The sequence below is a fragment of the Nelumbo nucifera genome, chromosome 7 (assembly GCF_055504915.1).
Source record: "Nelumbo nucifera cultivar China Antique chromosome 7, China Antique-T2T, whole genome shotgun sequence".
Classification (NCBI taxonomy): Eukaryota; Viridiplantae; Streptophyta; class Magnoliopsida; order Proteales; family Nelumbonaceae; genus Nelumbo; species Nelumbo nucifera.
This window is the reverse complement of record NC_142655.1, coordinates 5,188,977-5,215,523: the sequence shown is the minus strand read 5'-3', so window position 1 is coordinate 5,215,523 and position 26,547 is coordinate 5,188,977. Positions and strand designations below refer to the sequence as shown.

Below are 26,547 nucleotides of genomic sequence, written 5' to 3'. Positions count from 1 at the left end.
TCCTTGTATTCTGTAACGACGCAATATTCAGTAATTAGGCCAACCAACCGCCATTCACGTGTCACTACTACCTAAGAACTTTACGCGGTTTCCGATCCAACTCTATTTCAGAGAGTCGTCCCAGAACCGAACGATCAATCAATCAGAGTTTTGGAGTTTGAAGTTTGAACGGTCTCTGGGGCTTCCTCCGTTTCGTTCCACTTTCGTATACTAACCAAATTATGACTGCTCCGTTCGTTCACATTGATCGTGGGGTCCACCCTACGCGCTTCGTCTCTCTCTCTCTGTCTTTCTTCCATGGTTCCATCTATATATACCCCCTCCCCCCATCCCCTCCAAACAATCAAATCGTCCTTCTCACCAACTCGAGTTCTCTTCTCTTTACTCCTACTACTCAGAAACGGTTATCTGCAGCAAGAATCATGAAGGCCGCTGTGCTCGTCTTCCTTGTCGCAGTCCTCTATGCAGTGGCTGCCGTTTCGGCCCAGGATATGGAGTTGGCGCCATCGCCGGCACCTTCCATGGAGACTGGATCGTCTTTTGGTCTGTCCATTTCCGGCACCATCCTCTGTTCATCTCTCCTGGTGTCGCTTCTCGCTCTCTTGAAGCAGTAGATGATGGCAATACTCGTCGTATACATATGGCGGAGATTAATTATTCGTTTTAGGCCCCATTATTTGTTTTGATACAGATATCGGCTTCTGGCTAGGATTAAGTGATTTTATTGATTTTTGTTTCCTTTCCTTTCTTTTAGTTATCGGAAACCTACCGTTTCATATATTGTGGGCTTTACTTATATACTTTGTTTCTCTTCTCCATTGCAGATAAATAATAATACATTGTTTTAGTGTTTGTTCTTATCCTCTTCTTCTTCTTCTTCTTCTTCTTCTTCTTCTTCTTCTTCTTCTTCTTCTTCTTCAAAATAGTAGGGTCCAAAACCAATTGAGCAATGGAAAATGCACACACCCCTTTACATTATCTTGTTAAATCAACCTCGGCATAAAGCTTCATTTTTGTTTTTCACATCATTAATGGTTTTTACAGTAAGAAAGGAAGCAATTTTTCTTTCACGGAGATACATTCAAGCATCATAGATTTGGAAAGAATATCAATACAAACTCGATTTTGAAAGAGTATAAATTCAAATATATACAATACAAACACATACAAAATACAAGGTTGGATACCCAGCTGGGAAACAAGGATTCCCATCCCTATCCCCATAAGGAACAAAGATCCTCGAATTTATCCCACCTTAGTTATTCCTACTTGCATATGAGCATATTTATTTATTTTGAAATTTATTTAGAACTTTATTATGTTGCATAATATAATATATAATATATATATTATATATATATATTATCGGTTAGATATACGCTGTGCGAATTTTCATCAAGCATAGCTTCCTGGTGTTCCCATAACTCTGCTGCAGTGTCTACGTGCATAAAAGAAAGGTTGAGCACAGTAGTGATTGGGGGAAGCGACAGCCATGGATCATTGAAGCAATTATCTTTCCTTTTACTCGGGAACAAAGTTTTCAGAACAAAAATAAGGGGGGATGCCATATTGCTCAATTTATGGAGTTATTTTCAGATTAGATGTCTGAGCATGCTCCTTGCACAAGTGGAGAAGCCAATCCTAACCAACTCTAAAGGGGTGGTTAATACTTAAAAGATCGTCTACCATTGAAATGATGCTACCCAGGATTCAAGAAGGTCAAGATACAAGTGGACCGGCAGAAACAAGGGTTTAGTGTTTTGCTTTTTTGACCAGCGATGCAAAATATCTGTTATAGTTTAAAATCAATGTGATCATATTCTCGCTTGGGCACTATAATCTGCCAATGGTGCTAAAAGGATGAGCTACTGGAGTTGGAGCACAAGTCTAATGTTATAAAGAGGGTTCCTGTATCATCATCGCCATAGTGTTTGGGCAAGATTTAAAGTATCGGTTGAGGTGTATTGATACTTTTAACCCTATATTTTTTAGCTTTTTTTATTTCATTTTTATACATATTTTTAATTCTTTAATTAATAAAATAATTGGTTTACTGAAAATACCTTTAAATAGATGTATTGAACACCCAACGATACAATATGATACACTTAATACAGGGCCTATCATATTGATACTTTGAAACTTGAACTTGGGTCCTTGGTTATGAAAACATGCAACTCTTCTTCCCCAACTCTACCTCTGACGGTTCACCTTAGCATTTCTCAAACAAAGCAAGATAAAGGTGGGTATTTGAAGTGGCAAGTAAACCGCAATTTGCACTCAATCTGAAACCAGATGTTCCCCCATTCAATTTTGAATGTTCATAGCTCATTTTTCTGGACTTGTCAAACAATCAAATTACAGGTTTGATACCTGTTCAACCTCACCAAAAGTCATTTTGAAGGATCAATTCCCATGGAAATCAAGAAGCTAGCTAAACTGAATGGTACAATTCCAACAGATATTAGCCTTTTGTCCAACCTCAGAAATCTTGAACTGCAGGAATATCATTTTTATGGGCCTATACCATCTTCTATAGGAATCCTTACCATGATTCAGGAACTAAATCTACAGAAAGCAGGCTTGAATTCCAGTATCCCAGTTAGCTTTTGCATCAACTTTACTTCCCTTGAGCTGTCAGAAAATAACCTTGCAGGGCCCTTGCCCTTTCAGTGGCACCCCTAAGCCAAATTCTTCTAATTGGACAAAACTCATTCCTTGCTACTTGATACCAACAACTTGACTGGAATAATCCATCCTGAAATTGGGTATCTACATAAGCTTAAAGCTTGGGTACTTCTACCTATTCAGTAACCAGTTATCAGGTTCCATACCTCAGTAGATTGGAAACTTGAGATTGTGTGTGGTTAAAATACATGCAAGAACTTGATCCGCAAATCAAATAACAAGAGAAATTCCTGTGTATCTTGTCCATTCAACTTCACTTGTCATGATAAACGTGAGCAACAATCTGCTTTCAGGCTAGATACCAGTAGAGGTTGGAAGGATGTTGTATCTGAAAATTCTGGATTTATCACAACAGTTAAAGTGATCCAATACCAGGGGATCTTGGGGATTGTCAAGAACTAATATTCTTGAAACTCAATGGAAACAAATTAACTGAGGAGATCCCATACAGGATTGGGAATCAAGTGTTTTTACATACTGGACTTGATCTCTGTCAAAGTGTTACTTGGAAAAGAACACGACTCATTAACCATCACAGCCATCACAACAATATGAAAATCATACTTAGGTGGTTACTTGGCACAAGGCATTCAGGCATTCAAATTGTTACTGATGCATCAGCTTTCAAGAACACGACTCACTTAAAAAGAAAAACATGACTCATTGAAATGTACGAAAATAGTCAATGCATATCTGAGGTTACCTTTAGAAATAAGACAAACAACTTCATAGTAACATTAGGTTTCAAAATAAGCAGTAGCTGAATATTATCTAGGAAAATAAACAATCAAGATGAGCTAAGAATGGTCCATAAATCCACAAATTATGCTAACAGTGCATTCATTTTATTTAATGAGCTTCAAAACTAGTAGAACAATTATCAATCACACCTTACAACCACAACAAGCAATGAAGGACAAGATATCTATTGTTATGTTGTGGTTGCATAGTAGATGAACTAGGTTGGGTGACACGAGTCCTAAGTGTTCTAGGATGGATTCCAACATACTGATTGACCCATATGAATGAATCCCTGTGGTCACCTCTAACTTGGTGGGCAACGGTAAAACTACTGCCCTTAATTAGTTTCTGTTCTTGCCATGTGTAGCATCATGTCTCTTTTACCATAGGAGCAAATTGGTATAAATATTCCCCAACAGTGGTATTTTGAGTGTTCTTCAACACTCTCCTCTCCCTAAGCAGGGCTGCATTTATTTGGGTGTTCTAGGTCATCAAGGACTTCATTCCAAACATATGTATGCCCACTCAAAGAAGAAGTATGTTACGATCCATTTGTCCCATAAGAGTAGTATGGGATGCTAATGTGAGGTATCCCACATCGGTAGTATGGGATGCTGTTGTGGGATATGTGTGTGTGGGTTCCCTCCCTCTAACAGCTAGTTTTTAGGGGTGAGTTCTCTTAAGGCACATAACAAATGGTATCAGAGCCTACACTATGCCTCCTAGTTGCAATCGTGTGGTGCAGGTGGTGACGTCGGTATTGCAGTGTTCAGCCGGGACTAGGTGGACTAGTGCAAAGCCAGCCCACCTGGGCGCCGGGACTGCGGAGAGTGGTGGAATGTTACGATCCATTTGTCCCATATTAGTAGTATGGGATACTAATGTGAGGTATCCCACATCGGTAGTATGGGATGCTGTTGTGGGATATGTATGTGCTTGGGTTCCCTCCCTCTAACAGCTAGCTTTTAGGGGTGAGTTCTCCTAAGGCACATAACAAAGTCATACAACATTGTCTTCCTATTTGTGGACTATACCAGTGTAATAGCGAAGGAATTACAAAGTCCTCCGTCCTTCCTCTTGAAACAACTGGGTAGCCATGAAGTAACAGGAAGTAGAGAAGCTTTCAACCGAGAATATGGAATTAAGGATTCCAAGACATGTTTCCAAATGCTCTTTCTGCCGTGCCTTGTCAACCTCTGCATGCATGGTCTTCTCCCTATCCCTTTCCATGTATCTTTCTTTTCTTGAATCTTTGCCCTCTCCATCTCGATTTTTCTTTCCCTCTCGATAGCAATCTCTTTCTCCTCCCGTTCACTTTTTCTTTCTAAGAAATCAATTTCACGCTTATAGACTTCAACCCATGAACTAATCATAATATCAAGACCTAGAGGAAGACATTGCTTCTTCCTTTTCTTCAAGCTGGTGGGGGGATTGCCAACTCTCTTCTTACGTTTCGGGACCCCTATTGGCGAATCATTGTTGAGGTCAACAATGTTGACACTAGCAACAGATTTCCCAATGATTGGTGTGCCTTGATTGTTTAGGAAATAACTGGTGGTGGGTTATTTGTTTGCTGGTTGGGCTTACCAAGACCCATTTCAAGTGAGAATCCCCTATCCTTGCTTGCCTGTGCTCCTCCAAAAATGTATTCCAAATTGTTCCAGTGATGGAAAACCTTCGTCCTAAATTTACGTGCCCATTGATAAGTCTGCACATAGCATATAGTAATTAGTGCTTATATCGTTCTAAACTAAAGAAAAGGCATGACCTAATGGCAAAATTACTTTTCATAGATTCTGCCAAACATCCTCATTGGTAGTGGGATTTTTCGTCAAGGGATCCATTGTCACCCCAGTGTGGTTAAGGAGCATCAAATACTCCTCTCTACGCTGCCTCAGTGCATTATATTTGTTCTTGAACTTGGCATGTATGTAATTCTTGTTATGTGTTTGGTTAAATTTCTCTCAGATGTATTTCCACCCTTCAATATTGAAGGAGGATGTGGACCTGTTGTTTGCCCAAACCTGTTCCACCATTAAGCTAAAGAACGTCTCCTCTTCATCCTCAGTCCATTGTACACTATCAGCTGTTAACTTGCAAACTTCCTCACTTTCTATCTCCAATGTCATCCTGCTAAGTAAATTCCACTAAGCTTAGTTAGAATATTTTAGTTGGGTTTTCTAAGGATTCAATCTATATATCCATATGCAAGGGGTCCACATTAAAGAGATAATAAAAGCACAAATACAAAGTCATACTAATATCAAGATCTCAACCAATCTAGGCTGTCCAAATAAATCAAAAACATTATAGCTGTCTCCTAGAAAAATTGATTTAATCTCACCTGTTCAAATGATACCAATAAAAAAAAAAAAAAAAAACTGGTTTGTTAAGAGGGCATCTACAAACAAGTCAAATGTTGAAAATAGAACCCCTACTCTTAACCAACTTTAGACATCATCCAATACATCATATAAAAGCATAAGGAGCTAAATGTTGAAAAATAACTAAACAAATAAATTCAGTATGGGAACTAATGTCATATCCCCCAAAGTATGATGGTTTCTTTATCTGCTCCATTGGTCAACTGTTATTCAAGCGAAGATGGTAGTGCATCTTTGTCATGTTTCAGAAACAAAAATGGTGATGCATTAGTATGGTTAAATATCATTATGTATAATATCTTTATTCATTCTTTCAACCAACCTTTGTTATAGATTTCTTCAGTCTTGGTAGTGTGAGCTGAAATAAGCAATTACAATGTCAATGAAGTTAGAGATTAAATCATTTGAAACTGGATTGCATTGAGCAAGGTCAAAACAAATTATGATGGAAAGAGAATCCAAATTGGATGTTGATTATGAGAGATGTGGTAGACCACCTACTTGTTCTTTTTGAAAAACCTAGATAAATTTAAACTAGATAGTGCTGTAGGGTCTTTATTCTCACATTCCCATGATCCAGATAAAACAAGACAAAGTTATAAATCAAACAATTTAATGGGGTGATCTCATTAAAAGGATTGAAGGGGTTATAATCTAATTTATTCCAAAGTTGCCTTTACAGATGTTCTGTAATTTAACTCGATATAGAGACAGTTGTTGCTAGATAGCACATAGAAAACCATACTTGGTAAGAATCAAAAGCCTATAAACATGCTACTGTCATGAATCAGTGAGCAACAAATGGCAATTCCTTCAATATAAACAGACAGAAATCAATTTATGGCAGTAGTGCTCTGATTAAGAGAAACAATCAAGAACCAAACGAACAGATAGATGGCCCATTATCTTTGCTGACCATAACCTGGTTTTACTTGTTGTAATCGGTTATTTGATGATTAAGGGGAAGATTACCAACCAAATAACCATTTATCTAGAAACATTAATCTATGTGGGTCAGTAATGGAGTTTTGAGTTAGTGACTCATTTTAATATGTCTAATGGAATTATTAAATCACTAGTAATTATCAATGAGTACCGAACTGATCAAAGACTAAGAATAGTTTTGGGTATGGTATCATGCTAGTAGCAGATGGCATATTAGACACAAGAAATGTTCAGAAATACTGTTGAAAAATATCCCAAGAAAGAAATGTTGTATATCATCCATACATGGCCCGTTAATGGGCATGGGGTTGGATAATTTCCAAAATGAACCAAATATCATTAAACATGGTGATGCATGACTTGAAGTAGGAAGAGGGTGCAGTTAATAAGTATAGTGGGACAGCTGGGTCATACTTTGTCTTATTAGTACAATCAATTATCATTGAAGAACCTGGATGTTTTGAGTGTGATCCATGCTTCATTTGCACCAGAGTTTCTCTTGCCTCTTATTCTAAGGAATCCCTGCTTCTACCATTTTGAGTGTGATCCATTTCATGCTAAGAGTTCGGATGGTTTCTTTTCCTTTGGTGCAAAACTACAAGTCAATCATCCCATATAACTGTCATCATGAAGTGAGTGGTGAATAAAGCAACAGAGAACATCTATATGATGAAGAACCTAAGTTACCTAGAATTATTTTGGTAAGTGTTTATTTCTAGGATCTCCTGATTATAAAATTCAGTTTACTCTTCTCTTCAGATAGGAGTTTTGTATCTTTGTTCCATTTGGGGTTCCAAATATCTCTGCCTTGGGGCTGAAACTGTGAGTCTGCAAGCCAAGGCCTTAATGTAGCCAACACTATTTTTTCATGGAGTCAGCAGTCAACACTAATTTGAGAACATGTTTAAGGCTTTAGGTAGTCTTCTAACTTCTAACATGTCCTAGGATAAGTGCTAGAAAATAAGTCATCTTCCAATAAATGGTTCAAAACTTCTATTTGACCCTCTGGTTGTGAATGGTATGAAGAGCACCTTGTAACTTTTATTATTCCATGTAATTTTAGTACATTTTCCAAGAAAACTTGAGATACTGACTGCACAGTGTATGGATGAGCAATGGGTAGAAAATTTTGATAGGTGAATCATGAGAAATTCCTGCAGCTTAGGTATTGGTGGTATGTTTAGGAACCATCAATGCGAAATTTTTGGCTATTTATACTCAGGACCTATCAGCCAAGGTGACTCAATCAAAGCTGAATTACCAGCAGTACTCCAAGGATTAATATTGGGGTAACAACTGAGTTACAGGGAAGCCTGGCTATAGGAAATTAAATGATGTAAGTGCAAAAATTCAATGGTGGAAGTGAGAAGCCTGGCTATTTGGATACTGGGGCAAGTAGATGGTCTAGCCTAAATTTTAGATGCTTGGAACAATCTCTTCTTTGTACTTTACTATTCTTTTTTCACAACTTAATAAAACATTACAAGCTACCAATCAAAAAAAGTTTATGTTGCAAGGAGATTCTGTTTGTCCTAGTCTAATGCTCCTTTAGTCTTGTCTTGCCTCATCTGAGGTTGTTTTCTCCATTCTCATTATATCTGTTGTGCTCTTTTTATCTCTTCTTAAATTAGTACTGGTATCGAAAAAGGTAAGAATGTCTGCCATGTCAGATCTCAGATGGCAAATGTTCTTCCTTAATGACCATTAATTGACATCAGTCTATTTTTCCTACAAACAGATATAGTGATAGGATGACAGTTTTTTTTAAGAAGTTGCTGAATCTATATCTCTATATTAAAACGCAATGTGCCAAGCTGGCACTTTCCTGTTCTATGGTTTATTCTCAAAGGCACTTATCTCTTTTTTGTTTTTTTTCAAAGACACCTATCTTTCTTTCTGTTTTTTTTTTTGAATTTTCTAATTTTAAAATTAAACAAAATAACTCAAGTGACCAATCACCTTTAAGAGTTTAAACACTCCTCATTAAAACACCATTAGCTCTCTCTCTCTCTCTCTCCCCTATTTCCATTAACTCTTTTAATAATCTCTCCTCATTAATTATGCCATTAACTATCTCCTTCAATATCTATCTATTATATATATATATACATTTAACTGTAATTATCAGTAAAGATTAATTATTTTGAAATTGAGATATTGAAGGATATATTATTGAGCTAAATAATCTACTTCCGTTTAAAATTAAAATCAATTTATATTCCATTTTAAAATAATAAAATCAATTAACCATAATACAAGTAATTTAGTAAGTTACTTAAATAAACTAAAAATAATTATTAATTATTGTTATTGATATAAATATATTTATTAATATAACAAAAATAATTTAATTAATAAAAGGAATAAGATAAATTAAAAACGAATAATTTAAAATTAATATACAACTAATTCAAAATTTATCTAACAATTATTAGTTTTATAATTAAATTTTATTAATTTCAAACCAACTTAAGTTCCACTAAAAAATAAAAAATTTATATAGTTAATTAAAATATTAAATTTCATAAGGAATTTAAATCTAATAAAACTTAATCTACTTAAATAAATTCATATTTTTACTAATTTCAAAAATTAATAAAAAGTATTAGTTTTAAACATAGTTTAATTATTTTAAAATTAATTTAAATTTCATTTAAAAATAAGGAAACCTATAAAACCTTCTTGGGTTTTTTAACAATCCTATGAAACTCCCCAATGTTTTGACCTTAATAAAAACCTCCCCCATTGTTTTGAAAAAAGGTGCAAATACCTTCCTTTAGTCAGCATTCCAAATAAAAAAATATTGATTTAATGCATTAATTTTACTTCACCTTATCCGTTTTACATTTGTCCAAGAAGAGTAAAGAGAATTATTCTTTGAAAGTTGTCTAGAAAAATAGATTAGTGGAGGGTAAGTTGAAACTTTAAATTATCTATGATAATGCATTAACAATGATAAGGGTATTTTCATAACTTTAATGTCTTTATTACCGAAGAGCCAAGGGAAATTAGATATTTGCACTTTTTTCTCAAAACCATAGAGGAGGCCTTTGTTAGGGTCAAAACATAAAGGTGGTTTATAGAATTGTTATAAGAGGATTTTTTTTTTATAATTTTACCTAAAAATAATACAAAATAATAATAAACCAATAAAAATTAATCAAAAATCTTTTCCAAAAGATTAATAAAAACTAGCATTAAGATACAAAAACTAATACATATTTATCCAGAGAATAGGAAATTGGCCACTCTCACTAAAGTGCAACTTAGATTGTAATTGGATAAACTAGACATAACCCCAAAAAATAATAATTGAATTGAACTTAAATGGACACCATTTAATTGGAAATGTCAAATAAAGCCTGTGTGTCGCACGGGTCCTGACTAGTATGTAACAATTTGCAATATGTTTGAAATTAAGCTGCTAAATTTCAAGAGCTGGTTGGAGCAGATAACAATTTCAAGGGTTCATAAAGTGGTACATGCATTTTGGGTTTCAGACAGGCCAAAAACACAGGAAGAAGCAGAGAATGAATACTGTAAAAAAAATAAATAAATAACCGTGAACAAACAACGAGTGGCGGCTGAAGCACAGGAGATCCCTGCAATTGGCTCTTAGATTTGACTAAAAAATAATGAAAAGTTTAGGATGTGTTGGATTGCAATAAAAATGAAGTAAATTAAGATATGAAATAGTAAAAAGTAAAATCTAAGACAAAATTAAACAAGAATTTACATTTTTTACATTTGCACTCCCATGCATTTGTACTGCAACCAAACACAGCCTTATTAGGGATCTTCCGTAAATTCAAATAAGGTAAAAAATAATGCCGGTTATACCTGCAGGCGACGGAACCGTCACCTGAGTATGAGCGGCGCTGAAAGTCTTAAAGATCCAGTGATACCTGCCAGGTTCGAAGCCTCGAAGGTTTTGATCAAATATGTGATTATACATGAAGAAACGAAATGAGGGAAAAAACAAGAAACTTACCGGGCGACGGCGACGGAAAATGGTTGGAAGCAATGGTGGGGCGATACAGGAAACGTCACATTTAACGTTTCCGATATCGACCACTTTCCTGATTTTCGATGCATCAGAGTTTTTTCGTAAAACGCCTCAACCAAACAGCAAATTCGTCTGAACTCTGAAGAAACGGCAACGCATATGTCTCGCTGGCACCATTTGTACGAAAGAAACGGACCAAACGGCGACGCTACTAAACAGGCTCACTATTCAAGGTAGCTTTATTCGCAAGGGAGAAGAAACAAATTAAAAATGGAGCTGATACCAGGCGGAGTTGCGTCGGCCCGTCGGGGAAATAGACTGTGGTGACGTTGATGGTCGGGGAAACGGCGGGGTGGCAGCTGACGCCTGACGGTGGGGGAAGGTAGTGGTAGGAGTAGATTCGAGCCGAGCCGAACTCGAATCGAGCTAGAACCTTAAGCTCAAGTTGAAACCGAGTCGAGGCAAAGCTAAGTAATGGAGGCGGAGGCAATCGAAAGAGGAATTCAAAACTTCGGATCATGTCCCAACAATGGTCCCAACAAGAGCCTCACAAGAATTTTTCCCTCTATCTTTCCATGTCATGCAAATTCACATCTTTGCACCACAAAGAGCGGCGCCCCACAAACGGTAGGGGTGTCAATTGGACTAGATTTGGTCCAATCCGATCTAGTCCAATGTGAGTCTATTAGAAATGGACCAGGTCCAATCCAATCTAATGAATGTTTTGGACTGGTCCAATTCAATGTCTGGACCATCCAATCTATTCAAATTCATTTTGATTGACACGTATATTCTTATCTTATATCAATGGACCAGATAACGACTTAATCCAACCCAATCCAATATAAATTTGTTATGAATAGACCAGGTCCAATCCAATCTAATAAATATTTTGGACTGGATTGGTCCAATCCAACATGTCTTGTTGGTCCGGCCAATCCGTCCAAACACATCCCAACTATGACAAATATGGAAGATGTTCTCAAATGCATTCTGAGATGTGCATGTAAGGCGCATATGTGAAGTCGTGTCAGGCATAGAGACCATACAGCCAAAGTGAAATCACATCTGCGCCCTATAGCACATTCAAACCGTGCATTGGGAACATCTAATCTCGCCAATGCATGTTCAGATCTGCATATGGTATGTTGGTGGGGCACAGATCTAATCTCACCAAAATCTTTCCAAAAATGAAGTTTCAGTCCTCTCTCTACGGGATCTGCTCCTTACAAATGGGCGCCATACATGCACATCCACCATGCATTGGCAACATTTTCCGTAAATATTCATTAAAAAGTACGGGAAATGTTTCCAATGCATGGCAAGATGTGCTTTTAAAGCGCCAGTGAGGCGCAAAGTGTGAGAAACAGATCCAGTCTCCTTCTCTCAGTCAATCAATCAATCAATCAATCTCACATTCTAGAGAGTTACGCCTGTTCATTTACTTTTAACTTTTATCTTTGTAATAATACAACTTTTTGTTTTCTAATAACAACCCAAGATAAATGTTTGTTTGCTACATGTGGTCTTCCTTCGCTTTCTTTGTCCCGTCAACCGATTTATCTCAGAAAGTCCTATTTTTTTTTTTTTTCTCTCTCTTCATTTTTCTGCATCATCTGTGCGGATCCATTAAAAATGTGTGAACAAAGTGAACAGCCTCTCTCTCTCTCTCTCTTACAAGTTCTTACCAGATATCATGGTTTTTAAAATTGGACCGGACCGGATTAGATGGTCAGACCATAAAAACCGGGAATCGGTCACTTCCGTCTTCCCCAAAAACCGAATTTCTCCCCCAAACCGTTGATTTTAATCAGTGAACCATTGAACCAGACAATACGGTTTTAACCATTTTTTATTTCTTTTTATTTTTCTATTAGGACAGGCTGAGCGTTCGATTTGAAAGGTTAAACCATTCAACCCAGTAACCGGACCCTTAATCGGTTTGGTCACCGGGTCGGTTTTAAAAACCATGCCAGAGATTCTACATCAAACAAAAGTATAATAGAGACAGAGCATCTATGTGCGCCTTACATGCACATCTCAGCGTACATTAAAAATATCTCCCGTACTTGTCATGATGATGAGATGTTCCCTGAGCTGATATCAATTTTGGACCGGGAGGTGATTTTCAAACACACCAGTTTTCACTGAGAATTTCCTATTCACTTTTCCTACCGACTCTCTACCCGCCCTGAATTACAGCTACAGCAGTGTGTTAATCAGGCATTGGTTTTGACGTTGATGTCAATTCCCGGAGAAGCTCCAACAAGAGAATCCCAAATGAATATCGGATTTTGGGGTTTGCAATTTGTGTTCATTTTTTGTATTTTCTAATTTTCTTTTTGGATTATTCTACCCTTGTTTTGATTCTGATAATGATCATAAATCACCTGAGACAACGATGAGGAAAATTAGGGAGGAGGTTTACAGGTTGCTGGTTTTCTCTGTGTTTTTCTTAGGGTTGGAGTTGGAGTAGTGAGAAGATTAGGAATGGGAGGCATCACTAAGGAATGAGCAATGGGCAGGAATTTTTTTGTAATCCACTCCACTCGGAAGTCGGATCTTTGTTGTCAAATAAACATTTTAAGAAATTTACTAAATCTTATTTAAGAAATTTGGCCTTCAGAGACAAAGGACGAGAGAGAAAATGAAAATAAAGGTTTTCTCGGTGGCAGCGCCCCATCCCCATGGGTTGAATCTCCCTGCTCGGCTGCTCGTTCTATTCATCCTGTCGGCATCACCTTTATCACTTGACTTTAAAAGGATGGAAATGGGAGAGATCCACATCTGATCTCAACAGAAGAGACATTCTCCAGTCTCCACCATCAACTCTCAGAGGCTCAGAGAGCAGAAGATGAATGGGAATGGTAAGAACGTCGTCCTGTTCCCGTTCATGGCGCAGGGGCACCTCAACCCTTTCCTTGATCTGGCCCGTCTCTTCGCCTTCCGAGCACCTTCCCTTACCATCACTTTCGTCAGCACCCCCGCCAACAACCTTAGCCTACGCCCACGCTTCCTCTCCTACCCAACCATCCGCTTCCTCGACCTCTCCTTCCACATCGACGGCGACCCCCCTCTCCCTGACAACGCTGAGAACACCGACGTCTTCACAACACAATCATACATCTCGCGCTTCTACCTTGGCTCAGAGTCCCTTTTTCGTCACTCCTTCCACCGTCTCATCTCCCAGATTACCGAATCAGACGGCGGTCGTCCCCCCGTCTGCATCATCTCCGATATGTTCTTAGCATGGACGATCGATTTTGCACACAGCTTTGGGTCCCTTCATATCCCTCTTTACACCTCCGGTCCTTACGCCATGTCCATCTATAACTCCATCTGGACTCATCTTCCCCACACGCTCACCTGTTCCGACGTGTTCACCCTCCCCGACGTCCCAGGCATCACCCTACACCGCACCCAACTCTCCAACAACATGAAAGCTGCATCCAAGGATAAAAGGTCATCGGAATTCGTCAAACGACAGGCGGATTGCTGCCGGAGATCCGACGGGAGTCTCTGGAACACCGTCGAAGTGCTCGAGAAGTCAAGCCTCCACAACTGGGCACAATCAACAGGCAAACCCGTATGGGCGATTGGGCCTCTGCTTCCCAGGTCCTGTGACGAACACGAAAGAGGAGGGAAACGGCCTGGGCTTTCCCCCGAAGCATGCATCGAATGGCTTAACCTGCACCCACCCAATTCAGTGTTGTACGTGTCCTTTGGGTCGCAGAACAGCGTTACCGTCGCTCAGATGAAGGAGCTCGCAAATGGGTTGGAACAGAGTGGGAGGCCTTTCATCTGGGCACTTCGGAATCCGACTGGGTTCGACGGCAGGGAGAGTTTCAGAGAAGAATGGTTGCCGGATGGGTTCCAAGAAAGAATGAAAGATAGCAAACACGGTCTGCTGGTGCATAACTGGGCGCCTCAAATTGACATACTGTCTCACACATCGACGGGTGCATTTCTGAGCCACTGTGGTTGGAATTCGGTTTTAGAGAGCTTGGGCAGAGGAGTGCCCATCATCGGGTGGCCTCTTGCGGCGGAGCAATTCTACAATTCGAAATTGTTGGAGGAGGAGCTGGGTGCGTGCATGGAATTGGCAAGAGGGAGCGATGCGATAGTGGAAGGCGGAGATGTGGCGAGGATAGTCAGATTGGTGATGGAGGGTGAGGAAGGCGAGGAGATGAGAAGGAAAGCTAAGGGATTGAGAGAGGAGATGAAGATGGCTGTAATGGAGGGAGACGGACAGAGAGGATCTTCGCTTCGTGCATTCGATGACTTTGTCGAGACACTGATATTGCGATGTGACAAGTCTGAAAAACCTGAACGAGAGTAATGCTTTCTTGCTCAGAGTTGCGTTGTTTTCTGCAGTTTATGTATGGATATCTTTTATGGGTATTATTGTCAAAAATAAAACGGAACTCTCAAGTCTGAGAGAAAACCGCTTTGAATGATAGAGATGATTGATTATTAATCTGATCGATCGATCGTTATCATAGAGACGTCACCAGTTACTCCATACTTGCTCTCTGTCTTTTTGTGCAAATCAAATACATAAAAGAGAATGTATTCGGGTTGGATCCACGAGCCCATGTTAAAGGGTCTTGGCAGATATAATATTTGGATGAGATTTCGTTCCTCTTTCGTTTGAATGTTGTGGTTGGTGGATTGGGAATCTTACCGAACAGTGCTCCTTTGATTCTTTCAACTTCCTTTTCTTCTTTGTATGCTGCAAGGTTGGTTGGTTCCTTATTTTTTTTTTTGGGGGGGGGGGGGGGGGGGTGTTCTTTGAGAGATTAGATTTCTCCCCTTTTCTTGTATTGAGAAGGTTCTCGTTATATGTCTCAAGTATCAACCGCATTAAAAATTGAAAAGGCGTAAAGAGAATAATAATACATTATAGAATGAGCGATGAAAGATCATTTTTCTGTAATACTCGACGAGTTTCGGGTTTTTTGTCTGGTGAGAAGGGTAAAGGATCCACATCCAAAATAGCTTCAAAAAACTCAGAAAAAAACGCCCATCTCTAGAATAGATATGATCATATGATGCCATTTGTTTTGATTTTTCTGAGGCTCAGTTTGAAAAGATTATAAATGCAAATATGTACAGCATAAATACATGCAAAATAATATAAAATATAAGATTTTGCGCTCTACATATTTGCATTTGTATTCCTTCCAAACTCAGCCTCGGGAAGTTTGTGAATGAAAAAAAAAAGAGATTAATAAAGCTGAAATGCTGGGCATTCACCCTTTTGACCTCGATTTGCGTAGAATTTAAGTGCTCTTCCATTTCATTTTATTGATATTATTTACTCCTCGAATCTTCCCTTGTTTATATCTATGAAATAAGTGATGGGTTTTCAAATTTCTCATTTTGTTGGTTCATTTTTTTCCTAATATTTCTTATTTGGATTCAAAGAAAATGAATGGTACAAGGAATCTCCTTTGAATCAGGTCCAGGTGATGTGGACTCAGGCAGATGGCCCGTTTATCCACCTTTGGTTGAAACCCTTAACATGTCAATGTGATTGGGTAAAGGAGTCGATGGATGAGGGTGGGGGGTGCCTGGTGAGAGACTCAGAGAAGAGACGAACCAAGAGAGATTATGGGAAATTTGTTCATTAACGACGTTAGAATTGAACTTTAAAAATCTGTAACCTAGTAAAGATAGAGAGCTCGAAAGGGTAAACTTAAGTACATCCTTTTCAGTTCCTTGATGAAGCATATTTAAGTCCCAACTCATCTCTACCTGTCGTCTAGTGCCTGTAAAACTTCTCAGCATTTATCACATTACCGAGGACTGATTCGTAGGTGTGTTAGCTGGTTTGTTCCAACGCGAAATAGAATCCCGCAATCAGCACTTCGGGAAAAAGGGGTCAGGGAGGAAGTTATTAACTGCCATGCACCGAATACCAAAAAAAAAATATCAGCATTGACATTTAATTTAATAGATTTCAAATTCGGATTCATTTTAACCTGCGAAAATAAAAACTATCGAAACCCAGATGCGTACAATGGCAGAATCTCTGGAAGACCCCTTTTTTTTGTATTTTTATTTCTTGAGTCTATATATGTACACATACAATTTCAAATAATTTTTTCGGCCTCATCATATCATGCAATATTGATATAAATCCCACATCCAAAAGCATATCAATCTATGTACAGCTTCTAATGTAGTGATGATGAGTACATGGGGTTGTCTAATAATCACCCACTTCACCCATCATTTTGAATCCTTCTAGTGCTATTTTAGGGGAACCACCGCATACAACAAACATAAGTTCTCAAAAATATGTACAATCTTTCATCCATTTTTAACCCTTTTTCTCACATATAGATATATATTTTTTTTTTGTTTAATAATGAATGCACTTTATTCTTATGACTGCACCTTCAAGTCCGTTGTTTGGCTCCCCGGCAAGAACTTCTGTATGACAGTCAACAGATTAGCAAGAAAAGAATTTTCAAAAAGAAACAAGACATCAAGAATTTCATAGAAGACTGAAAAAACCAATATCACAATCAGAATCAAATGTATACTTGGAAATAACATAAGCACAAAAGCGCCATGCTATGTTTCAAAGAGAATTTATTTGGGGGAAAACGAAGAGGAAAAATATGCAAACTACTTTCATACAAATGTTTTCTCTAGGTTTAGTGGTTTCTTTGGCAGATTATAGAGAATAGAGGAGATAGTGATAAACTGGAGTTCCCACAATGTCCCACAGAGCATCCCTGCCGTGTATTGGGAACATCTCCCGATGATAGTACCAGACCTGATAATGTCATCATCGGGAGATGTTCCCAATACAAGGCAGGGATGCGCTGTGGGACATCGTGGGGCGCATATCTGAACTCAATGAACTGATACTATAATAGATGGACCCAGAGAGCTCAATTAGGTGAAAGACAGTTTAGCTAGAGCTGGGGTGGGGAGGCAGGAGGCTTTTTTTTTTTTTGATAAGTAGTGGGAAGGCATTATTTTGTACATTGTCAGTGCTTATGATGTGGGTCATAAAGTTGAGTCTAGGAATTTTCTATTTGTCTTCAATTTTTTTTTTTCTATTGGAGAAAGGTAAGGTAAATTAAATTAAGAAAGAGAAAAGCAAAGAATGTGTAATCACACTGCTCTAGGAGCCAATAAGGATAATAACAAAGACAACCAAAACCCACAGGCCCAAAAAAACCTGCCTAACAGATTAGAAGAAAACCTCGGAACCACAAAGACCCAAAAAAGGCCTGGGCCGGCCCCTACCTGCCTAATGACACTTTCCTACCCCTGCCTCCATGTCCCCTACTGCACCTTCTACAAGCTCCTTTGCTGTAGATTTTAACAACTATGTCATCATAGAACTCAGCTAATATCTTCGCTTTCCTACAATCAGAAATGCAGTCCAGACTGTTAACTGACCAATCTGATTCCTCACTACTTTCAACCATTTGAACCTACAACTCACCCAACTGAAACTTCCTTGAATTAGGGTATGTTTGGGACCATTGTCGTTTTCTCAGGTACCATTTGTATGGAATTTCTCTTGAGAAACAGAAAAGTGGGTGGCATTATGCACATAACCCAGTGCACATTTTTACTATTTCATTATGACAGCTAGGCACCACATAAGATAAAGGGGTTTTTTATACATTCCTCCACCTCAAAATTTTTTATACGTTTCTACTTTCTACAGCTGTGTGAACAATGACAGGTGCGGAAATCTATCACAATTCAAAGGGTACTGTAGCATAGGTCGGGGTTTGCCATTCCAAGAAATGTCATTTTGATGTTTCTTCCAAAATGTGGTTTCACATAACCCAAGAAAAGTGAAAGTCCAACCACTTCACTTTAAACGGTTCAAAAAACAAGTGAGTCTCCATTGCAACAAGCACCTACTTGGAGCTGACCTGGCAGTGCTTTTCTGATAAAAAATGGCAATGGTACCAAACACCTACTTGGCTTGAGCTTCTGGAAAACCAACATGGATTTCAGACTCTCGTGGTTGGACCATCACTTAGACCAGCCCACCGCTTTTAAGCAACAAAGAGGGGGGTGACTGGGCTTCACTTTTTGGGCCCACTGCAACTAGTTACTCCCCCCACCCCCCACTCCGACTTTAAGCCATACCCATTTACTTGATCCAAATTAGCTAACTGACCTGCACCTGAAACATTAAACAACTTCACCTCCTTCGCCTGCGAATCAGAGGCAGTATAGATAGCTGTCTTAATCTTTTGAGGCAAGAAACAGGTTCTGATTTCTCTGCCACTTTAACCTCCACCTATTGCAACTCAGAAAATCTTGCTTGAACATAGAGCCACAACTGGCTGAAGCTTTCTCAATGAACTAGCTTCATCTTCAACAGCCACTCATGAACCTAGAACCCTTAACAATGATCTCCATATTTTTTGGTATCTTGGCAAGAGACCTAACCAAATACGCATCCTAACACAGTTTCCATTCAAGATTTGCAGAGTCGACAGCGATGAAACTGCCAAGGGCATTGGCAACTTCCTTGAAGGTCACCAAACTCGATGCATGTAGTGGGAGTCCAAATAGATGTATCCATCGCAGAAGTTACCAAACCACACCACTGGGCCTCTTGCTCACCAACATCCATGTCCGAAACAATTTTATGTGGGACCCCCCCCCCCCTTCTTTTTTTCAAGGAAAGGGAGTTGAACTAAAGGAGTAGATAACATTGACAGATAACTTCATGTCATCAGACTATTGTAAGACTTCAGTGTCCAATTTGGAAACTCACCCCCCCCCCTCTCTTATTCAAGGACCAACATGAAGAATGAACTCTGTTCTAGGTGCACAAGAAAGAGGGAAGAGAAAATAACTGAAAAGGGAAGAGAAGAACAATCAAAATAAGAGTAAGAAAGGTGGTAATGAGGGAGAAAAGTTACTCTCCCAATCAGCCAGGCCACTATCAATATGCTCTCACTTAGAATAACCGTAAGATTACAACAAATGGGCTAAAGTAACCCCTTTAAATATCTTAATAAAAGTCATTGTTATTTATCAAAAAAAAAAGTAACCCCTTTAAATACACTAGACCCAGGCATATTAGATGAACAAACCAGAAAAATATAAACTACAGACTACTTTCTCAGCAAAGAAGTGATAGTGGATATTTCTGTCACAGAGCCTATTAAGTTTGCTGCTCCTTTTGCACACCTTTAATTAAACATATTCTTTTTTACTCCTTTTTTGTTGATTAATACAATATTTAATTGCACCTGTATGTGTTCATTGGATATTTTCTCATTAGGTTATTGTACACTCTGTGGAGCACTGGCTCCAAAATAGATAAGCTATCAAGCAATTGATGGTAATGTGAAGGAGCATATGTCAGTGCCCATTTTGGACTTCTAATGGACCCTTCCAACTCCAAGACAAGGGCCTTTGGAGTAATTACGAGGTAAACAGATAGGCCATTTTATATTTTGTTGGAAGTTTCCGAATTGTGTATTTTCCAAATACTTTATAATTCGATTATTCTTTCTTAACTGCAGATTAAATGCCTCAAGGAAATAAAAAAGGCCCCGTCACCTCAGGCATGGCTTAGGATTTCAACCATGTTGAAGTTGACTAAATAATCTTGTAGTCTTGGAAATGAGCATCTAACCTTGCAAAGAAGTGAAGTACAGCATGGGAAAAAGACAAATTTTTTGGGCCTTGAAGTCACATGTAGTTGCTTGCTAACAATAAACATCCTGTCAATATAGACACCAAAATCAGAGAAAGTGGAAAAAAATAATAATGTAGGATTTTAGAAGGCAAGCATTTAGTCAATAAAAAGGAACCTGCAGATTAGAAGAACCATGTGAATCCAAATAAGTGGAGGCTTAGCATAGGCCACTGACTTCTTAGCCACAAATACAGAACTGGTTACCCCAGAAAATGCCATAATAAACAAAGGCTCATATTGCCATCATAAGTTTATGATGGTGTAAATAATATGATATTAATTATATCCTAAATGAAGCAAACTTCTGTTTTTCTCTTTTATTTTGGATGATTAATCCCAGATTAAATACACCACCTCTTAATTGTGGTATTGAAGCATTAAAAAAAATCAAGATTTTTGGGGAAATTGAGAACTTACGCTTAAAGCCTTTCAATCAAGCAGCGCTCACCTCAAATGCAAGCTACCAAGGAAGTCAGAGAGCCTAAAAAAGCACAGGAAAAATGTGAAATGAAAGAACCAAGAACCTGCCAAAAAATTGATTCCAAATAACAAGATCATGGTGTAGGACAAACCTAATATCTTTTGCAATGACTGTGTTCCCATCTTCAGCTCCAAGATGCCGCAGAACCACTTCTTCCAGATGACCATCACGAAAAGCATGCTGCAAATAGAAAAATCCATGCAACAAAACTTCAATGTAAGGACCAATATATAAGAAAATCAAGCCTAGCACTAGATACAAATACAAATTTGTTCCTGACAATAGATCAATGGAGCTTTAATGGAGTAATGCAATTTCATTAATTCTAGGACTGTAAGCCGCCATTGGTTCTGCCAATCCAGTTCATTTTCAACTAAAAATTTTTACACAATCTTCATGATACAACAAGGTTGGATAGTTAAAAGAAATTGTCAATTCATCATAGAACATACACTAAAGTCAATGAATTGATCATATAACAGAATGCCCGCACCTTCAAGAAAGTTTACATCCCAGTTATGACATCACAAACACAGAAATGATTAGGAAGTTATGTTTTAAAAGGGCAATAAGGAGACTTGCAAGCAAAAAGGGCAATTCACCTTCTTTATCAGGAAATAAAAAGAGTATATCTATGTCAGGAAAATAACAAAGAGTACAGGCACAAAGCCAGTAAAAGAGGGCTTAACCAAGGAAGCCTCAAAATGAGGCTACAAGAAGACTATTCAACCACAAGAGAGAAGGAACTAGACCAAAGGAAGTGAACCCATGCTAACAAGAACTTATTCAACCGTATCCATCAGATAGAAAAGGCAACAGAAATTTACTAGAAAAACTAAACAGCTTAACATTACATGCAAGAGCAAGGAGGCATTTAGAATGCAAAACAATGATTACATTCAAAATAAGAAACATGTGAATATGCTTTGGCAATATCAACTATGAGTTTCTTGTTAGCAATCAATATACCTTGTAGAAACAACTAGTCCCAAAAGGACATGTGCCATTTCCAAAGTCAAAGTATCTGCAATCAATAGACCTGCAAAAAGAAGCTAGCTTAGTTCCAAAATCAATTAGTAACACCCAGAATAATGAGTCGTATATGGGGAAGGGGTAAGGTAGTAGTAATTAATCAATTAATTATTATTTAACCAACTGATGGTGGCTCAGTTGGTAAGGTCTCTAGCTTTCTGTAGCAAAGACTTGAGATTAAATCCCACTGCCACCATAATTAGGGGGGTGAGATCAAATTGGAGATGACTGCCATCATTGTATATATACATTCTTTGTTCTTTTCTCAATAAATATAGTTTTCAGTTACCAAATAAATAAATCTATACAATTATTATGGTACCTGAGTTTTGCTTTATAGCCATTGATAATCTCCTGCTTTTCTTCTTTTGTGGAATACCAAATGACACTTGGAATGACAAAATATGAAAGCTTGCGGCATATTGGGCAGGCTCTCAATGCAGTATTAACATCCATGCCAGAAGCTGGTGAACTACTACGCCAACTCCTTATGCAGGATATACAGAACGGATGATCACATTCTGATAATAATCCAAACTTCCGTTCAGCAGCTGTGGGCTTTGAAAGCACACGATCTAGGCACACACTGCACTCAATTTCTTGGCTGCGTTTCAATGCCTCAAGGTGCTTTTTCTTTTTTTCACACATCTTCATGTGCTCCTCTCTTTCATCATGCCTATAAGGATGCAAGCAATGTTTTCCACAAGTGGGACATAAGTCCCCATGTATGTGTGGACATTTTTCCCCACGAGGACAATTACCAGCAGCAGCAAATGAACAAATAGAATGGTCAGCAGACCTAACAATTACAGATTCCCTATCATTTTCATTGTCTGAGAAGTTATAATCTCCTGAAGCATGACTCCAAGCCGGTTTACCAGGAGGAAAGAAGGGTCTACTCAAAGATGAAAGTTCTGCAGGAAAACTCGGGACCAAAGCGGTTTCCCCACTTGATGTAATTCTAGAAGAATGTTGATGAGAATTTGTTGATGATGATGAGACCGAATGTTGCAGACGAGAAATTTTAACATGTTCATACCTGCATCGACTACCATAAGAGCATGCTCCTTTCTGATAGAAGGTGCACACCTATCGTTACAACAAAAAGAAACTATAAGGAAAGATACCATGCATCTACAAATATTTGGAAAATGTAAACAGAACAAAGACATTACATTATTTGCTTGGTCCCTCCAATCATGTGAATACTCACAGTGCTCCCCTTTTAGACATGCTCCATGTGCAAAGAACTTGCAAAGAATCCTGAAGGAATTAATATAATGAAATAAAAGAAGAAACATGTAAAAAAAATGATAAATTTGAGATAAGTGAGAAGTGTGGAGAAATTTAAGTAGCCTGTGGGGCCTGACAATGAAAAATAGAGCAAAGTTGCTAAAGGCACAATTGTAAAATGTTGCAAATATTTTGGTGTTGGAACTTAAGGACTTCTTTACATTCAAAAGAAGGGCCTTTTCATATAATCCGCAGACTGTTTTAGGTGTAGAAGCCGGCTACTGTAACCAGCTTTTGAAGGTGATTGATGATTTTCCCTTTCCATGCATAATATACTCCAAGTAATCAAGACAAATATTTTTTTGATTGAAGGATGAGTTTTGAACCAACAAACGAATCTTTTTAAGCTAAAATTTTTAAGAATCAATTCTTAGAATGTGTTTTGAGCGCCCCCCTCCCCAAAAAAAAATAATAATAATTTCTTGTTCAATTGAAGGATTTAAATCTTGAAACAATCTTCAATTGTTTTTTTTTTTTTTTTTGATAAATGCATAATCTTCAATTGTTTCCGAACCTCCTAAAACCAAATTCTTGAAGGAAGAAAGAATACAAGTATTATTGTCTCTCAACCAGGAATTCTAAATAACTCTCAAGCTTAAAACCCTGAATTCATGAAACCCACGAGACAAAACAGGCCCTACCGTAACACACCTATTTCCTTGTTCCAAATTTCCTAAAATACCCATACCTAGACTCCAGTCAGTTTTCCTCTCAACCAAGATTTCATCCAACAATCGTCAAATAATTTAAAAGAAAAGAGGAAAAGCAATAGAAGAAAAAAAAAAAAAGTATTGAGTTTCGGGAAAAAAATTAAAACCCTAGATAAATGAGTAAGCTCCGTTTCAGCTAGATAATGCAAAAGTGAAGAAAGCATTACCTCTTCGACATGGCGAACGGGGAAATGTTTCTGCAAATCGAATTTCTCGACTTTTCACAGCAAATCCAAAACCAAGGGGAGAAAAAGGGGGAGCGAGAGACCAAACGAAATTGATGGCGTCGAAATTGAAAGCGAAGTTTGATCGGTTGATCCTCCTTCTGTGCTTTCTAGGGTTTTTGGTGGTTCATTTCTAAGGGAGATAACACCGTGGCCATCCAATTCACGCGATAAATACGAATTTGCCCCTATTTTCTGATGTTTCGGAAATCGGAAGTAAAAATATGTATGGTGTCGGCGTGGCGTGGTTTTTTCGTAGTTACGAATGAAACAGAGGGCATGGTCCTTCAGAGCTCCATGCTTTCCATATGAGGTGTACGGACGCCAGGCGCCATTGGGTTCGGCCGTGCAGAGAGCGAGCGCCGTTGTCGTGATTTTTTATTTGTTGAAACCACGTCCACGGGAATTCAACCATTATCATTCTTTTTTTCAAGGGTAATTTAAAGGGAAGATTCATACACCTTCGTACTTTCGAGCTACTGTGATAGATGGATGCCCCCAGCTTTCAATCGAAAACTCTTAAAATTATAGACACTTTGTGTGCATCCATTATTATTCCGTTACTTAAATATTATATAATGCCAAAATAACCCTTATGTCAATTCAACTTGTATGGTCTCGCTTAACTATAGTTCACTTATAGGTTTTTAAATTCATCTAGGGACCTAGAAGGGTAGTTTTGACACCATATGATGTTTAACTAATCGAGTACGATTCAAATGTCTATTTTTAAGAATTTAGTTGTAATTAAAAGTTTAAGATACCTATATGTTATTATCCCCAAAGTATGAGATACCTATTTGTAATTTACCCTTTTCAAAGCTGCACATGTTACATGTAGAGGGTGGTTTAGTTTTACTACGTACAAGTTAAGACATAGTGGTGTTGTAAAACGGGTTGGGCCACCCACGGGTCGGCATGGCTTGTGTGCTACAATACTGTGTGACGGGATTTGTTCCTCACAAATAGGCCCCTCACAGGCACATCCATCATGCATTGGGAATATCTCCCGTGAATAATAATCAATAGATGCGGTAAATGTTCCCAATGCATGATAGGATGTGCGTGTGAGGCACCAGGTGTGAGGAGCAGATCCGGTCTCCAATACCGTGCCATGCCAAGTATGGCCTGGGCCCTAGGCCAGGCTTGACCTTTAAGGCCCATGGGCTTGACACCTATGTGTGTGTTTAAGTATCATAACAATATTAATATATAAAATATAAGGAAAATTCCATTATGACCCACCATATAAAAAATTCCATGCCAACCCGCAAAAATTGGCATAATATTAAATAAATGTGAAAATCAACCGAAAAAAGCAAAGTATTTTTTCATCCAAGTGGTGGATTAGTGGTTTAACTGTCCATAACAAATGGGGCAACACATGATGGTATAATTAAATGATATAATATATGAAACTATAGAAATGTATAAAATTGCATATAAATTTTGATAATATTATATATTAAAAAAAGTGTGATAAATGAGAATTATTTTCCATTAATGATGAAATTGGATAAAAAATAGAAGAAAAATTATAAAAAAGCATATATCTAACACATGACTCCGCTAGCTATGTCAAATGATTTAATGATTTAGTTAGCTAAGTCACCATAGGCAAGTGGTTTAATTTAGTGATAAATAGACCTACAATCTTGATTTGGATGGTTGATTTATCAATATAATCAATTGATTTAACCCTCAAATTAAAAACCAATATCAAACAATATATTGGAATTGCATTTCCTCTTGGTAAATAAGTAAATTTTATTAAATAATAAAAATAAAAATATATAATTTTCATTAGTTTTATAAAAAAATATTGAACATGCATTAATATTATATGTTATTCAGATTAAACAAAAATATTTTAATTTAAAAATGAGAATTATTGTTAGTAAAGATAAAAATGGCTAAAAATACCAAAAATAAAATGAATGTCTTAACCATAATCCATTTTCTTGGTTAAATAAATTAGTAGTTCAACCAATAAGGACCTTATTTGGTTGTTTGACCAAGTCAATGATTTTTTTTGACAATAAAGTGATTTAGGTTAAAAGATACTTAAAAATTGTGTCTAGTTGACAAACTAATAAATCCAACTCTATAGTTCAACAATACATTAAAAACATTTATAGAAACTATAAGAACATTTGAAGTTAAGTCTTTAATTTGAATGACTATATATACATCAGTACACCATGGTTTGATCACCATTATTTGTTTCGTGAATTCTAATAAAAACACTGAAGTATTATTATCGTCACCATCATTTGAAATTGCCACGTACACTTTTACTAGTATAAAATAATAAACCAGTTTATCTTTAGTAAAATTCCCTCG

General features: G+C 37.7%; 1 protein-coding gene, 1 long non-coding RNA gene and 1 pseudogene across 8 annotated transcripts; 1 reads left to right on the top strand and 2 right to left on the bottom strand.

Annotated features, from left to right (window-relative positions):
* Positions 1 to 621: 621 nt before the first annotated feature.
* On the bottom strand, positions 622 to 11,547 carry LOC148790111 (uncharacterized). 2 transcript variants are annotated; one of them, XR_016078631.1, is made up of 5 exons: positions 10,750 to 11,406; positions 10,599 to 10,663; positions 10,495 to 10,526; positions 6,136 to 6,171; positions 622 to 6,045 (listed from the first exon to the last, which is right to left on the bottom strand). It is a non-coding gene; the product is annotated as an uncharacterized LOC148790111 (long non-coding RNA). The 2 variants fall into 2 exon arrangements; XR_016078632.1 differs by lacking the exon at positions 10,495 to 10,526 and having other exon boundaries at positions 10,750 to 11,547.
* Positions 11,548 to 12,344: 797 nt separating this feature from the next.
* Positions 12,345 to 15,409, top strand: LOC104597446 (crocetin glucosyltransferase 3 pseudogene; annotated as a pseudogene). Its single transcript, XR_016078630.1, has one exon. The product of XR_016078630.1 is annotated as a crocetin glucosyltransferase 3 pseudogene (transcript).
* Positions 15,410 to 16,403: 994 nt separating this feature from the next.
* Positions 16,404 to 24,608, bottom strand: LOC104597447 (E3 ubiquitin-protein ligase makorin). 5 transcript variants are annotated; one of them, XM_010258975.3, is made up of 9 exons: positions 24,148 to 24,608; positions 23,153 to 23,240; positions 22,300 to 23,066; positions 21,915 to 21,984; positions 21,037 to 21,125; positions 20,913 to 20,945; positions 20,402 to 20,489; positions 17,167 to 17,202; positions 16,404 to 16,667 (listed from the first exon to the last, which is right to left on the bottom strand). In XM_010258975.3, exons 1-9 carry the CDS (start codon positions 24,156 to 24,158, stop codon positions 16,563 to 16,565), a joined length of 1,287 nt encoding a protein of 428 aa, XP_010257277.1. In that variant the 5' UTR covers positions 24,159 to 24,608; the 3' UTR covers positions 16,404 to 16,562. The 5 variants fall into 5 exon arrangements, 4 of the variants coding, with proteins under 4 accessions (XP_010257277.1, XP_088748023.1, XP_088748024.1 ...); XM_088891897.1 differs by lacking the exon at positions 17,167 to 17,202 and having other exon boundaries at positions 16,405 to 16,667; XR_002022698.2 differs by lacking the exon at positions 16,404 to 16,667 and having other exon boundaries at positions 16,796 to 17,202; positions 20,882 to 20,945.
* Positions 24,609 to 26,547: the final 1,939 nt, after the last annotated feature.

Bases quoted from the DNA above. Each gene is read 5' to 3' on its own strand.
- LOC104597447 (XM_010258975.3), bottom strand. The intron at 21,985-22,299 runs GTACCATAATAA...TTCTTTTTGCAG, and splicing joins GGCTATAAAGCAAAACTCAG to GTCTATTGATTGCAGATACT. The intron at 17,203-20,401 runs GTTAGATGCTCA...ACTGTCATACAG, and splicing joins GTACTTCACTTCTTTGCAAG to AAGTTCTTGCCGGGGAGCCA.